The sequence below is a fragment of the Chlorocebus sabaeus genome, chromosome 20, assembly GCF_047675955.1.
Source record: "Chlorocebus sabaeus isolate Y175 chromosome 20, mChlSab1.0.hap1, whole genome shotgun sequence".
Lineage (NCBI taxonomy): Eukaryota > Metazoa > Chordata > Mammalia > Primates > Cercopithecidae > Chlorocebus > Chlorocebus sabaeus.
This window is the reverse complement of record NC_132923.1, coordinates 79,781,492-79,795,958: the sequence shown is the minus strand read 5'-3', so window position 1 is coordinate 79,795,958 and position 14,467 is coordinate 79,781,492. Positions and strand designations below refer to the sequence as shown.

General features: G+C 43.9%; 1 protein-coding gene across 18 annotated transcripts in view; it reads right to left on the bottom strand.

The window, feature by feature from the left end:
* DAB1 (DAB adaptor protein 1) overlaps nt 1–14,467 on the bottom strand; it is a 434,090-nt gene that overhangs the window by 21,861 nt on the left and 397,762 nt on the right. For all 18 annotated transcript variants that reach the window (XM_007978568.3, XM_038003849.2, XM_073007255.1 and 15 more), the window contains 2 exons: nt 9,728–9,790; nt 7,279–7,387 (listed from right to left, as the gene is read on the bottom strand). In XM_007978568.3, the coding sequence (XP_007976759.1) occupies nt 7,279–7,387; nt 9,728–9,790 (172 nt within the window). The remainder of the gene's footprint in view (nt 1–7,278; nt 7,388–9,727; nt 9,791–14,467) is intronic.

Here is a 14,467-nt window from a genome sequence, read left to right as displayed (position 1 = left end):
CTTGGGTAACAGAGTGAGACACTTGTCTCAAAAAAAAAAAAAAAAAAAAAAAAAATAGAAGGTTATTGTCCACTCAGGGGCACCTCATACATCAGTATAGGTTACACACTGCAAAACCTCATAGCCTGTACTCATGTGTAGTACCATGATAATTGTTCACTGTATTATTCTTTTTAGGTAAGATATATACATTTTAACAGGAGCACAAGCGACACTTGTTACAATAATAATAGTAACATAGCAGTAACAGCAACAAGCTCCACTTATTAAATGCCTACAACATGCCAGATACATTAGTATGTGTTTTGCGTCTTCATGAAATCCCGGCAGGGTAGGTATTATTATCTCTATTTTAGGGATGAAGAAATTGGTGCTCAAGGAAAAGCAACTTGCTCAGGGTCATACAGGTTGCATGAGGTAGGAGCAGGATCAAACTGAGGTTGTCTGTACCCCCAAAGCCAGGGTTCCTTCCTTTGTGCCACACACTGCCTCACCCAGATGGCCAAGACCAATTTCTGATCTTTGCAGTTAATAGACCTTGCCTACTATTTGATTGTATTTGGATACTGCAGGCCTGCAGGAAATTCACATGTACTTCCAGGGGTCCCCACCCTTCTCAGGGGGCACAATGGCCACCTCTATGTGCAGTTGAGCCTGACAGAAAAGTTCCCAGGCTGGGCAGGGCAGAGAATAGAGAAGCCAGCTTTGCCTGGGCCTCTCAAAACAGGCCTTTCCATGGCTGTCAGTAGGAAGGTACCGATGCAGTGTAATGAGACCAGGAAAAAAAGAGGAATGGATGTAGAGTATCCTAGCAACTTCCAAAGGGACAATGTATGGGCTTTATGGCATTGATGACATTATGAGTCATCTCACTGACTCTTGTGAGCCCAGAGAGATCGAACGCAGGGTGTCTCACTCCATACTCCAGTCACAGATATACCTGCCTTCAACTGACTGATACAGGCTAGAGCCAACATTCAAGGCCTGGTGATTTTCCTTGCAAGGTGCCCATTTCCTCTCATGCCATGCTTCCCTAACAGGAGGCTCCAGAAAGGCACCAACAGGACACCTGTGCTTCTTGCTGATTAATCTCGCAGTGTTAAATACTTCTGCGGAATGAGACAAGGATGTCAACAAAAAAAATGGAGAATATCTTATAAGACTACTTTGTCCAACTGCACTGAAACAAGAGGGATGAAGAGGCCCTGGAGCTGAAACTTCAAACGTGAAGCTTGCTTAGCTTGCCTCACCCGTGGCGTAAAAATGTAGTGACTTAAATCTACCAACAGATGAAGAATCCTGCAACTCTGTCTTGTTTTCCGATTTACTTTGACATGGCCCAGTGGTTCTAAGTGGGAGTGCTACTGCCCCCTAGGGGTGGCTAGAAAATTGGTGGGATGTGTTTTGGTTGTCACAAGTGGAGGGGGTTGCACTACTGGCATTTAGGAGACCCAAGCATTGACAGTAGACATCCCATTATGTGTGAGATCAATGCGTATGACAAAGCATTATTCCACATCCTTTTTATGATATTTTGCACCTAGAATCGACTTTGAATTACATGGGAATTCAAAGTTATCTTTGCACTTGATTTTAATGCATTTAATTTTCCAGGAATTCAGCAACTGTGCACGGGAGGGAAGACTGTATTTTTAGTGTGTAACACTGTCAAAAGGTGTTGACTATTTTGGAAAATGGCAGTCCCTGACATCCCTGACAGAAACGCTTCTCATGGTGGTGTAGCCACATGACACTTCTGTATCAGTCTGGACTTATAGCTGTGGCTTTCAATAGTGATTCTACTTATAGGTGTATACATCTGACTGTTATGCCTTCTAGTGTGCTCATGCCTGAGTATTTCCTTATTTAAATACATACATTTTTATTACAAATTCTCTTTCCTTTCTGCCTTATATTAGAGAATTATATTCATTTTGAAAAATTGTGTAGCTAGACTACATTATCTATGAAATTCATTTCAAGGTATGAAAGCAGGTATTGTAAATTTTTGTAGTAAGAAGGGGGTGCTGGGTCTGCAGGTAGAGAAGTACCCATGGATTCAATCGCCCAAAACCTGCTGCCCATTTTGGTGAATGAGGGGATGTTTTCACTCTCTTGACATCAAGCCTATTTTTGGCTTTGCTTTTATTCCACCCTCCTCGTTGCCAGGAAGGACTGTTTTAAAATGCATATATGGTACTTCACTGTCTTTAGTATAAGGCTCAGATGTCTTAGCTTGGCTATGCGTCCTTGGAGTCAGCCCCTTCCACCTCTTCATCACTATCTTCAATTCATATCCTCACTGCACCTTGCCCTTCAGCAGTTGCAAACAAAACCCAACGTGCTGTCTCTTGTCTCTGCTGGCCCATCTGCCTGGAAAGCCATCCCACTGCTTCTGTGCATGTCTAACCCTGATTTGCTCTTGGAGACTCGGTTCACTATCACCTCTGCTGGATGGCTTCTTGCTCCTGTCAGCTCCACTGGTCCTTCTCTGGGCTTGCACAGTCTTCTGTGCTCACCTGTATCATGACACTTGTCACACTGCATTGTAATTGCTTGGTTATTCTATCTTCCCTGATGAGACTAGAAACCACCTGCTGGCAGGAACTCTTTATTCTCTCTCTCTCTCTCTCCACTCTGCCTAGCATGGTTTGGGACGGGAGAAAGGCCCTGCATAAAGATGAACAAGTCCTAGTCAATACGTTCACTGCATTTTTCCCGGTGTCTAATTAAACCCACAATGCATAAATGCTGTGATCGCTGATGATTCTACTGTTGGTGGCAGGTTTTTTTCCCCTCCCATCTTTTGTTTTTTTTTTCCACAAGGAGCTAACAGATGGGCTGTGCACACTTGTCTGGAGAGAGCTATTAGCATGTCTCTCTGGCTTCATGCCAACTGCTCCAGACCAAAGTACAATATTCAAAAGAAAAAAAGGTAGCACAGGGTAATTGGGTATCATGCTTAGGAGCTTGCAGGTCCCACTCACTTTTCCTAGTGGGTCCCTGCAGCCCGGCTCTCCTTGGCCTGTGAGTTAAGGCTGTCTGGCCACATGATCTTGTGCATAAGCGAAGGGACACACCAGCAGCAGGACAGTGGTGGCACTGGACACAGGGAGCCACGTGGGGGTTGCCACTGCAGCCACTTAACAGCATGTTAACTGTTTACTATTAATGTCCAGTAGTGGAGGGAGGAGGTGCCAAGGAGCATCTGTTTATGCCATGAAGTTCAGAGCAATCATAAATCTCCTTGCTGTGGAGTGAAAGGGAACACCTGCCTTGCTGCCTTACAGTTAGGTTTTTAAAAAGTGTTGAAAATTGTGATTTATAGCCAGATGCTGACACCTGGGGATACCCCCATTATTTGAAAAAAGAAAAAAAAAGGCAGATTGAAATATAAGAAAAGCACTAAAAACGAAGGAACTCCTCCAACATTTATGCAGAACTTGTATGATGTCTCTTATCCACAGTATCTCACTTGATGGATTCATTCATTCAAAACCACCTCTACTAGGTGCCAATCACTGCTTTAGTATGTGGAGACAAAACACAGAACAAAACAGTCATAAAAAAAAACCAATTCTCACCCTGAGGAGCTGACATTTTTGTGAAGTTGATCCTTTCCAAAAACCTCTGGGGTAAGTGTGATTGCTATCTCTTTAATTTGTAGAGGAGAAATTGCAACTCCATGAGGGGAAGATTTGATGCAGCTACACACTGTATGAATAGCAGATCCAAGGCTCCCGAAGAACCATGTAGCAAACATCTGTTGAGTGCTTACTGATGGAAGCACTGCCAGGAACTGCTGTACATATTTTACAACCTGCATTTACTCATGCAATCCTTAGAAAATTTCTATGAGGTAGAATTACGATCATCCACATTAAAATGGGGTAAGTTTCCTGAGGTTCAGAAGATATTTATCTGAGTATGATGCAGTTTGCTAGCGGCAGAGCCTGTATTCATACATAGCACATTCTCCAGGCAACCCATTCTCCTGCTGTCTGCTATGAGCAGTCAAGAGGTTGAAGACCTAAACTTTATTACAGGCACTAATTTCCAGGAAAAGGAAAAAATATAGGTAGAACAGGACATATATTCATCTACTGTAGAAATCAGAATAATCATAATAATATAGCATATTCTACACTAAATATCGATGATGTGCCAGCATTTTTCAGTGTGTAGTGATACAGCTTCTGCAGCTGCAGTTAATGTAGTGATTCATTTAATTCTCATGATATTGTTGCAAAGTAAGTATTATTTTACACTCAGTTATAAAGATGAAGAAACTCTGACTCTGCCAGGTGAAGTAATTTGCCCAGGAGTCTAAAGCTTAGAAATAAATGGCGGAATCAGGATTCAAACCTGGCCCATCAGATTCAAAAGCCCCCAGGAGCCAGTATCACATACTCCAGTTCACTTCTCTATCTCCTTATCACTGGCTGGACAACTAGTGACAAGGAGATTGGGATTCAACAGCTGCAGAAATTTTTATGTCCAGTTAAGGGAGAAATCGGGCACATAGTTTAATACCAACTGAAGCCAGTTTTGTTATACTAACTAGAGTCAGAGAGCAAAAACATGCAAATTGAAATTAATTTTAGACTCGTGTTCTAAAAGTTGAAATCTTGGAGGTAATCTATCAAAATTTTAACAGCTAAAGAAAGGAAATCTGGATATGTGGAAGTGGCTTGTCCACAGCTTCCAACGTGGCTGGTTAAGCAGCAAGACTAAAACCCAGGTCTTCCAAGTCCGTAATCTGGTACAGGTTTGGGAGAGGGCCCAGAGTTGTGCTGTGACTGACCCGGTGATATGGTTTGGCTGTGTCCCCACCCAAATCTCACCCTGAATTGTAATAATCCCCATGCGTCTCCCCTAGGTGGAGATAAATGAATCATGGGGGTGGTTTTCCCCACACTGTTCTCATGGTAGTGAGTAAGTCTCATGAGATCTGATGGTTTTATAAAGGGGAGTTCCCCTGAACACAATCCCTCTTGTCTGCCACCATGTAAGACATTCCTTTGCTCCTCCCTTGTCTTCCACCATGATTGTGAGGCCTCCCCAGCCATGTGGAATGGTGAGTCCATTAAAACTCTTTCCTTTGTAAACTACCCAGTGTCAGGTATGTCTTTATCAGCAGCGTGAGAATGGACTAATACACCCAGGCAGGTCCTCAGGGTGTTTTTAATCAAATGTTAGGGCTGCAAGAGATATAAAATTACATCTAGGCCCATCTTCTCATTTATAGAGAAGGAAATGGAAATTTGGGGGACCAAGTCATTCCTCTGCCTGGAGTACCCTGAACTCTGATGTCTACTTGAGACTTTTCTGCCCCTGCTAGTCCTGTCACACTTCACCTAGGCAAAAGCCCCTTGTGACCACAGGGGCTCCACTTTTACCTGCCCTCTGCCTGCACTCAATAGCCCCTATGCTCTGGTCTGCATTTTCTTTTGTCCCTATCACTTCTCATTTTTAAATATATTATTGAAAATTATTTATTTTTTTGTTATTTCCTATCTTCCCAGTAAAAGGTAGACTCTCTGTCTGTTGTGTTGACTCGCACATCCCAAGCACCTACATGGGACCTGGCACATAGAGGGCACCTGGTGAGCATTTTTGAAATGAACACGCCTGCAAATTGGTAAGTTTGGGGCCATCATTTTTCCTAGCACAGTCTTTACAGACAAAACAATGAGGACAAAGCATGGGCACTCTGAACACAAAAGTCAAGCATAGAAGGGTGGTAGAAAACTCTTACCCTTATTTAAAATGGCATGTGCTATTATACTAGTCCCTTGGATATTTTAATATCTATTTTAGGTAAGGAAAACTAGTCATCATTACTATCCCTTTTTCAAGATTAGACTGGGAAACTTCACAATTGAATACATTTCTAGGCAACCTGCGGTCTAAACTGTAAGTTAGATCCAAGGGTTACCAACCTCTATTGCTTCTAAAAGTTCATAATGATCCCTTAGCTCATGAGTAATAACCATAACTATTTTAGAACAGAGTATGCATTTTTAATTTACTTTGAATAAAAGCACAGTTTATATTTGGTGGCAAGAATTTGCTTCTAACAGTATGTAATTAAAAGTAATTATGGAAAAAAATGCAAGAAGATTGGTATTCTAAAATATTCAAACAACTCTATTTGCCATTTATAAGAATAAAGGCGGCCGGGTGCGGTGGCTCAAGCCTGTAATTCCAGCACTTTGGGAGGCCGAGACGGGTGGATCACGAGGTCAGGAGATCGAGACCATCCTGGCTAACACGGTGAAACCCCGTCTCTACTAAAAAAATACAAAAAACTAGCTGGGCGAGGTGGCAGGCGCCTGTAGTCCCAGCTACACGGGAGGCTGAGGCAGGAGAATGGCGTAAACCTGGGAGGCGGAGCTTGCAGTGAGCTGAGACCCGGCCACTGCACTCCAGCCCTGGCCAGAGCAAGACTCTGTCTCAAAAAAAAAAAAAAAAAAAAAAGAATAAAGGCAAGAAAGATAAAGCCACAGATTTCAAATACGTAGTTAAAGAAAACCACAAAACCCTTTAAGGCTCCCATGTATGTGAAAAACGGAACTAAACTACCTTTGGCTATTTGCAAATACAGTGGCCTGGCCACATGGAATGCCTCATGCCATGGAAATAAGGTAAGATTGCTGGGCTCCATCCATTTGTAACTCACCTGCAATACTGCTACTATATCTATATATTTTTTTTACCTTGTTGTAAAAGTAGTAAATACGTTTAAAGACTATTTGAAAAACAGAACACATACTTTCTAACTCACCAGGTGTCTCATTATTCTCACAACTCACAGCAGTTTGCTCCCCACTTTGTCTGGGGACCTTCCCCTTCCTTGAGTCAGCACCAAGTAAGGCAGATCCCTTCTATCCATCAGGTCTCAAGAAGTCTCTAGAAAGCTGACTTCATGTCCTCCCCTGCTTATTGCTGTCTCTCCTGGCTGAGGTGGAAGAGTGGAAATGGACCTGGGCTAATTGCACAGCTGTGCGTATGCCATGCTCCGAAAAGCTGCACACCTGAGTAACATAGAATCTTGAACTCTCTGGGTGAAAGACATCAGTGAATTCCAGGCCAGTAACATCCCAGAGCTCTGGACCCCAACATCACCTCCCTCTCTAAACAGCTTCTCAGTGTCACCTGAAGAGTCACAGGAGAGAATAGCAGTGTTTTGTCATCATTTGGCAGCTGGCTCTGTAAATTCTTTCTCTCTCGATGGGTGAAGGCCAAAGGAAGGGAAGCTGGTGGAAGAGGGCTTACCTGAGGGTACAGCAGCAGTGCTGAAAGGTACAGAACCAAACACATCTGCACTCGCTGGAAGGGTCTGAGATGAAGATGGGATAAAGGCATCACCTGGAGTTGCAGGAGTCTGCCAGACAGAGAGAGGCAGAGGACACATGAGACCTGGCTTAGCAGTCACCAAGGCTGGGAGGTAGCAGATGCAGGAATTAAGGGGCAGGGGAAGGGATCCACAGTTCAAGCCACTTATGTGGTGTGCAGCCCATGTGCTGGTTACATACACTTTATCTACAAAATGGGAAATGATACCTCCAGAGCTACTGTGAGGATTAAGTGAGATTATGTATTTAAATTATTTTACATCATTTAAATTTTTAGCACCATGCATAGGCATATAGTAGGTGCTTGGCAAATAATGGCCAGTATCCTAATGATTTAGTTTGAGCCCCTACTCCCTGCGGGGTGTTTTCAGGTGTCAAATTTTCCATAATATTTGGCATTCGCCCTTTAGAGATGGCCAGTTCAAATTGAAATACACCCACTCAAGACCTACTGTGTGCCCAGCTCAGGGGCTGCAACTTAATACATGGCCAATGAGCAGTTGCTGACTAAATCAACAAATAGAATTTAGCAAGTGGAGCACCGAGCCTTGTATCCTGGTGCACCCCCCCAACTCCAGATTTTCTCTCAATCTTCATTTGCAAAAAGAAGTAAATATTTTCAAGAAGACAACAAGAAACAATGCTTGCACCACTGAAAATTCTACAGGGCCTAGTCCATGCTGGAATTCAAAAAAGGTCTGCTGCATGGACTGGTGGGCAAGATGGGGGATACAGAAATGAAAACATCAGTACTCATAATTTTGTATATGTCCACACCCATTTATAGCAGGCTTTTGCCTACAGAGTATAAATCTGTTTGATGCTGTAATATCCTTTTTTTTCCCCCTTGGAATAGGCTGGGGCAAGCAATTAATCCTGAAATCATGGCAATTAGACAAGGCCATTTTTAGACTAGCAGCTTGTGGGACGAATGGCATTGTTCTGAGGATTATTAAATACCCATTTGGACTGTGCCTGGGTTCAGGGCCAGAAACACAGCCATGAGCTGCTGTGTTAAGCACTTTTAAAAACAGTCAGCGCCGTTCTTTTGTTCCCCCTTTGTGACCTTGGGTGAGTCACATGTCCTTTCTGGGACTCAGTTTGCTCATCTGTAAAATGAAGGGGATAAGGTTAGAAGATCTCTTCAGCCCTTTCTAGCTGTGTAGCCCTGCAGTTCTGCAACTCCAAGTTCCCAGGAAGAAGCTTTTAGCCCAGGATAAAGGGGAGAATGAGAATTGCTAGAGCCATCCAGCTTCTTTGGGGACAGAGGCTGCGGTCCCCGCCCTCAAGGCTGCCTTGGACATCAGGTGTTGGCAGCAGGGCAGCTGTGCCTAGATTCCCAGGTGGCAGCAGTGGGCAGCAGTGTCTTGTGCCATCTGTCCTCGGTGGTGAGGTTACAGCCTTTTCTCTGTGAGGCGCATCTTGCCAATGAACCATAGCACCATCCCTCGGTTTGCACAACTGCGCAGTGCCCAGAGGAGCTGTCCCCTCCCGGCAGCTTCAGCTGGTGCAGCTGCGGCTGACTGCTCTCTGCCCTCCTCAGGGAATGGGCAGGGGAGGGGCTGGAGGGGCCATCTCGGCTCTTTTCTTTGCAGTGGCTGCAGAGTTGCTTTTGAATGCATCCAGCACTGGGATTCTATTTTGCTTTGGTTTTAATTGTGTTTTCTTCTTTTCATTTTCAAATTAGGGCTCCCTGCAATCGCTGTCCTTTTGGAAGCATTGACTGAGGTACCCTGGCTGAAGCTGTGGCTGGGAGTCCAGAGCTTCCTGAGAAGCTCAGTGAGGCCCAAGTGCCCAGGTCATGGTCTGCAAAGCTGAAGGGCAGGCTGGAAGGAAGGGAAAAAACAAAAAGAAGGGAGAGAGGAAAGAAAGAGGGAAAGGAGAGAAGGATGGGCAGAGCAGGGTGTGGGGAGAAGGTCCTTCCTTTACTGGGCTGGCCACCTACGCTGTACTGGGCTTGGGGCAGGTGCTGACAAATGCCTCATCATATGTGTTGTCCTGAGTTTCCTGCCTACATTCCCAACCACACCATGTGCTCCTTGTAGTCAGAAACCACATCTCCTTTGGGCCTCTCTTCTCAGACCCCAGCAGAACAGCAAGTGCCCAGGCAAGTCCTGTCATTGCTGAATGCATGGTCTTGTTTATTTCGCAAAACAGAGGCATATATCATACTTCCCCTTTTTAAATAGCCAAGCAAATTAAGGATCAGAATGACTACTTAGTTTGTCCAAGTCACACAGCTTGAAAGGGTCAACGCTGAAATCCACCAGAGGCCTCTTTCACTCAAAGCCCATATTCCGGCCACTGAGGGGATGTGGAAAGAAAGGAAAGGAAAGGGGTGCAGGGTTCAGAGAGCAATGCATACTTACAGGGGGAGAGGTTATATCAGGGGGTGTGGACATGTCCCCAAAAAGTTCTAATTGGGTCACAGCCTGTAAAGACAAAAAGGTAATCATGTAACTACAAAGAAAGGTGGTGATGCTGGGTCCTGCTTTACACACAGTACGATACGGGGATACACATTTCTGTTTTTCATCATTTCTAGATAAACCATAATCCTGGTGGGTCATTACCATACCTCAGGATCCCAAAGGCAACACTTGAATGCAGCCAGAATCAATTCTTGCTTCCTTGCATCTGCCTATTTATCCAGCCTTGGTCAAGACTGCCCATTAATCACTTCCCATAAGCAGTAACAACATCACTTCACACTTATTTACCATCAAATGCCAGCAATGTCTCTCTTTCTAGGAGATAAAGGCAGGGAGGCAATCCCATCATTGGTTTTTCTCTCATCATTGGTTTTTCTCTCATGAGTGTATCCACACATACAAGATGTCTTCCACGTGTAAGTACAGACATGACTTCATGGTCACGTCAGTAAGGGCTCCCAGTAGCATTCACCCTGAGAGGTAGGAATTGTCATCCCCATTTTTACAAATAGATAAACTAAGTCTCAGGGATGTGATATCAAGGTCATCCAGGCCAGGATTTAAATTTGCTGAATGCAGAGAATGCAGTCAAACAGCACTCTCTGAAAGAGTCCATCTTTAGGATAAAAAATGTGGTTGGAGGAAAAGAAAACATTTCATTTAATACCAGGAAAGGCATCAAAAACAACCCGGTGTATACATCATTAATCACTCCTAGGAACTCCATCACTGCAGACGCTGCATCATCTATCTCCTCATCCATCACATGGGAGTATCTGAGCAAGGCCAGCCACAACAGCTAAAGAAACCGTTTAAGATACACTTAGAACTAATCTGCACACACTACCAAATTCACAGACTGTAGGGAGTCTATGGCCTGACTTAATTATGACAAGTATGTAATCACATGCTTTATACAAACCTGTCCACTGAGGAAAAACCACTTTTCCCTCATCTTCGGATCTTAAGTGATAGCTTCAAATTGGGGGAAGCTAAACATACCACTTAGTAGAAGGGATGTGAAGAGTCCAACTGCCCTGCCACACAGGACTCCTGCACTCAAACTGCTCTAACCAGGTCATGGCTGGATCTCTAGGGTTCATCCAAGGAAGGGAATGTTCTTTCCTACCGGCAAGTGAGTGAGCTTTGGGCTCTGGAAAATGTCCTACACTCCACGCCTGGGGGTGTGGAGTACTGATAAGATAAACCACATGAGAAAGGGGCCCCAGGTCAGGCAGGGCCCCAGATGGGGAAGAACAAGGAATAATTGTTCTGAGGGATGGTTAATCACAAACAACCCAAGGGCACAACCTCATTTTCAGGTAGCCCCTCCAGCACAACCCTATAAAACTTCCCTCCAGCCCCTGCCTCTTTGCAGACAGCCCCTTCTCTGCTGTGCTGCCCATTGCAATCTTGCAATGTATTTTCATACTTTCTCTAATAAATCTACCTTTCTTTACCTACAAATGTCTTCATAAAAAATTCCTTTACTGCCTGGACCACTGGCCCCAGATAGTAGCTACCTCCAACAGGAGGCATATTTGGATTCTACCACTTTCAATATCTGCAACTCCTCAGAGCTACAGTTCCTTCATCTGGGCAATGGAGATGATAATATCAACCAATTAAATCTGTTTTTCTTCCCAGTCTCAGGTATGTCTTTATCAGCAGCATGAAAATGGACTAATACAGTAAAATTGTTACCAGTAGAGTGAGGTGTTGCTGAAAAGATACCCAGAAATGTGGAAGTGACTTTGGAACTGGGTAACAGGCAGAGGCTGGAACAGTATGAAGGGCTCAGAAGAAGACATGAAAATGTGAGAAAGTTTGGAACTTCATAGAGACTTGTCGAATGCCTTTGCCCAAAATGCTGATAGCGCTATGGACAAGAAAATTCAGGTCGAGTTGGTCTCAGATAGAGATGAGGAACGTGTTGGGAACTGGAGCAAGGTGACTCTTGTTATGTTTTAGCAAAGAGACTGGTGGCATGTTGCCCCTGTCCTAGAGACTTGTGGAACTTTGAACTTGAGAGAGAAAATTTAGGGTATTTGGCGGAAGAAATTTCCAAGCAGCAAAGCATTCAATAGGTAACTTAAGTGCTGTTAAAGGCATTCAGTTTTCTAAGGGAAGCAGAGCATAAAAGTTTGAAAAATTTGCAGCCTATGTGATAGAAGAAAAACCCATTTTCTGGGGAGTAATTCAAGCCAGCTGCAGAAATTTGCATAAATAGCAAGGAGCTTAAAGTTAATTCCAACAATCATGGGGAAAATGTCTCCAGGCCATGTCAGAGACCTTCATGGCAGCCCCTCCCAACACAGGCCTGGAGGCCTAGGAGGAAAAAGTGGTTTTGTGGGCTGGGCCCAGGGTCCCTGTGCTATGTACAGTCTAGGGACTTGGTGCCCTGTGTCCCAGCCACTCTAACTATGGCTGAAAGGGACCAATGTACAGCTCAGGCTGTGGCGTCTGATGGTAGAAGCCACAAGTCTTGGCAGCTTCCACATGGTGTTGAGTCTACAAGTGCACAGAAGTCAAGAATTGAAGTTTGGAAACTTCCACCTAGATCTCAGATGATGTATGGAAATGCCTGGATGCCCAGGCAGAAGTTTGCTGCAGGGGCAGGGCCCTCAGGAAAACCCCTGCTAGGGCAGTGTGGCAGGGAAATGTGCCGTCATAGCCTCCACACGGAGTCCTACTGGGACTCTGCTTAGTGGAGCTGTGAGAAGAGGCTGTCCTCCAGACCCAAGAATGGTAGATCCACTGATAGCTTATACCATGAGCCTGGAAAAGCCTCAGACACTCAACACCTGCCCATGAAAAAGCAGCTGGGAGGGAGGCTGTACCTTGCAAAGCCACAGGGGCAGGGCTGCCGAAGACCATGGGAACCCACCTCTTGCATCAGTGTGACCTGGATGTGAGACCTAGAGTCAAACAAGATCATTTTGGAGCTTTAAAATTTGACTGCCTCGCTGGATTTCAGACTTGCATGGGCCCTGTAACCCCTTTGTTCTGACCAATTTCTCCCATTTGGAATGGCTGTAATTACTCAATACCTGTACCGCCATTGTATCCAGGAAGTAACTAGCTTGCTTTTGATTTTACAGGTTCATAGGCAGAAGGGACTTGTCTCAGATGAGACTTTGGACTGTGGACTTTTGGGTTAATGCTGAAATGAGTTAAGACTTTGGGGGACTGTTGGGAAGGCATGATTGGTTTTGAAATGTGAGGACATGAGATTTGGAGGGGCCAGGGGTGGAATGATATGGTTTGACTGCGTCCCTACCCAAATCTCAACTTGAATTGTATCTTCCAGAATTCCCACATGCTGTGGGAGGGACCCAGGGGGAGTTAATTGAATCATGGGGGCTGGTCTTTCCCATGCTATTCTCATGATAGTGAATAAGTCTCATGAGATCTGATGGGTTTATCAGTGGTTTCTGTTTTGCATCTTTCTCATTTTCTCTTGCTGCCACCATGTAAGAAGTGCCCTTTGCCTTCCGCCTCTCCCCAGACATGTGGAACTGGGAGTCCAATTAAACCTCTTTTTCTTCCCAGTCTTGGGCATGCCTTTATCAGCAGCATGGAAACAGAGTAATATAGAGATCCAACCAGCTTTTGGCAAAGTTTGAGATGGTTTTCTAAAGGAAATAGCCTGGATTTGAATCCTGAAGGAGAGGAGCCATGTGACCAAAAAGAGGAGACCATTCAGACAGAGGAAACTGCTTAAAAAGGCCAGAGGGCCAGGAACAGAGTAGGTAGGTGGTAATGGAAGCAGTTCAGTGTTACTAACATGAAGGTGGGAGACAGGAGGCCAGTGTGGTGGTCAGGGGCAAGGTTGTGGTGGGAATTTCATACATTTCACAGCCTTTTCCATCAATTCTTGCCTATCTTATTTCTCTTTCATACAGTAACAGCCCAGCAGCTGATGGGAATGAGGTGGACAGTACATAGGTCCTCTCTCAAATCTTGCTGGACTTGAAATGCTCTTCTTTGGTAATCCTTCTCTAGCATGTTAGCAATACTTTATATTATTTGGTGAAGCTCTGCTAGTCTTTTAGACCCTCTTCCAAATTCATAAAAGGAATAACTTTATTTAATCAATTCAAATGAACCTTCTGGGCTTCTTTGAGACTGCAATTCTATGCTTTCAAAATGGCCCACAACTATTTTCAGTGTTCGGAAAATATTTAAATGAAGTTATTAATTAAGTCACACAATTTACATTTCAAATGTGTTGAACTCATGGCACACTTTTACTAACATCATAAATAGAATTTATTGGCTAATTTTCTCCTTAAGCACAACTTTTAAAATAACCTTCATTCTTGAGATATAGACTTTCCTTTTGCCAGATGATTTTCACTCAAGGATTAAACGAGAAAAACATGCAGAGGCATAAAACATAGATTGTTATTTCATTCCATTGGTTTGCTGTTTAAATAGAACCTTGAGTTAATTAAATTTTATAGAAAAAGGGGATTCTTGGGCCATAAAATTAAAAATAATCCTAATAACTATATGTGATCGAGAATCTGAAATAGTATCTATTTTCACAGGCCTCCTCCCCATGTTAACCCCAGTCCTTTTATTTGTAAGCTAATAAACCATGTTCCATCTGATAATACTGCTCTAATGAATCATTTTAAAAGCCTCAAGAGAATACAACTAACAATTCACATT